We start from the raw sequence: 711 nt of genomic DNA, 5'->3' as shown, positions 1-711 counted from the left end.
CAAATGGAATGACCTTTGTTAATCTGAGTGCTAGATTTGTTACGGCTAGTAGAGTACCATGTAAGTTGATGCTCAGGTTTGTGCTTGATCAACGCAATTGAAGAAATCGATCGCCGTTTTCCGTCCACCAAGAATCTACCACAATGATTTTCGATCCAGAGTAGTTGTACCCATGCACTCGGTCATCACCAGGAGTCATAAATTTTTTCCGTAACAAGTTTCTTTGATTGCGTAACTGCTGCGGTTTGTTGGAGTGTATGCACAGGTAACAAACAGATTTGCGGGACCGCTGGATGTGATTTGTGACGGGGTCGACCAGTCTGATTGCACACTGTCGGCTGTCCATAGGAATCCAGTTAGGCAGAGTTTTCAGCCTTCTTGCACCGGACGCAATACCCGAGCCGTCGTTACCACGAGGCGCAACTTCTGGGTGATCCTCAGGAAGTAATCCGCGCGTAAAATGGGCTACCTTGAACGGTGCCAAAGTAGGGTCGGAGACACAAGAGGAAACGGTATGAGAAAGGGGGTTGTTCACCCAGTTGGCGAAGTGTACAGACATAAAACGCTACCTAGTTGAACAGATTTATCACTGTTAGCAGTATATGCTCAGATAAAGCGCCAGAAATTATAGAAACGTGTATAGAAGAGATGTATTGGCATGGGTAGTAATTAGAGTTTGGGATATTAAACTAAAGAAACAAACCATCCTTC

The 711-nt window shown here is 45.1% G+C and overlaps 1 protein-coding gene across 1 annotated transcript; it reads right to left on the bottom strand.

The window, feature by feature from the left end:
* Window positions 1-88: 88 nt before the first annotated feature.
* On the bottom strand, window positions 89-559 carry T265_12328 (hypothetical protein; the record flags this gene model as incomplete). Its single annotated transcript, XM_009179728.1, has 1 exon — window positions 89-559. The coding sequence occupies one exon, from the start codon at window positions 557-559 to the stop codon at window positions 89-91; it is 471 nt and encodes a 156-aa protein (XP_009177992.1).
* Between the last annotated feature and the right edge of the window lie 152 nt (window positions 560-711).

This window comes from Opisthorchis viverrini, assembly GCF_000715545.1.
Source record: "Opisthorchis viverrini unplaced genomic scaffold opera_v5_6743, whole genome shotgun sequence".
Classification (NCBI taxonomy): Eukaryota; Metazoa; Platyhelminthes; class Trematoda; order Opisthorchiida; family Opisthorchiidae; genus Opisthorchis; species Opisthorchis viverrini.
This window is presented reverse-complemented; position numbering and strand designations above follow the sequence as displayed.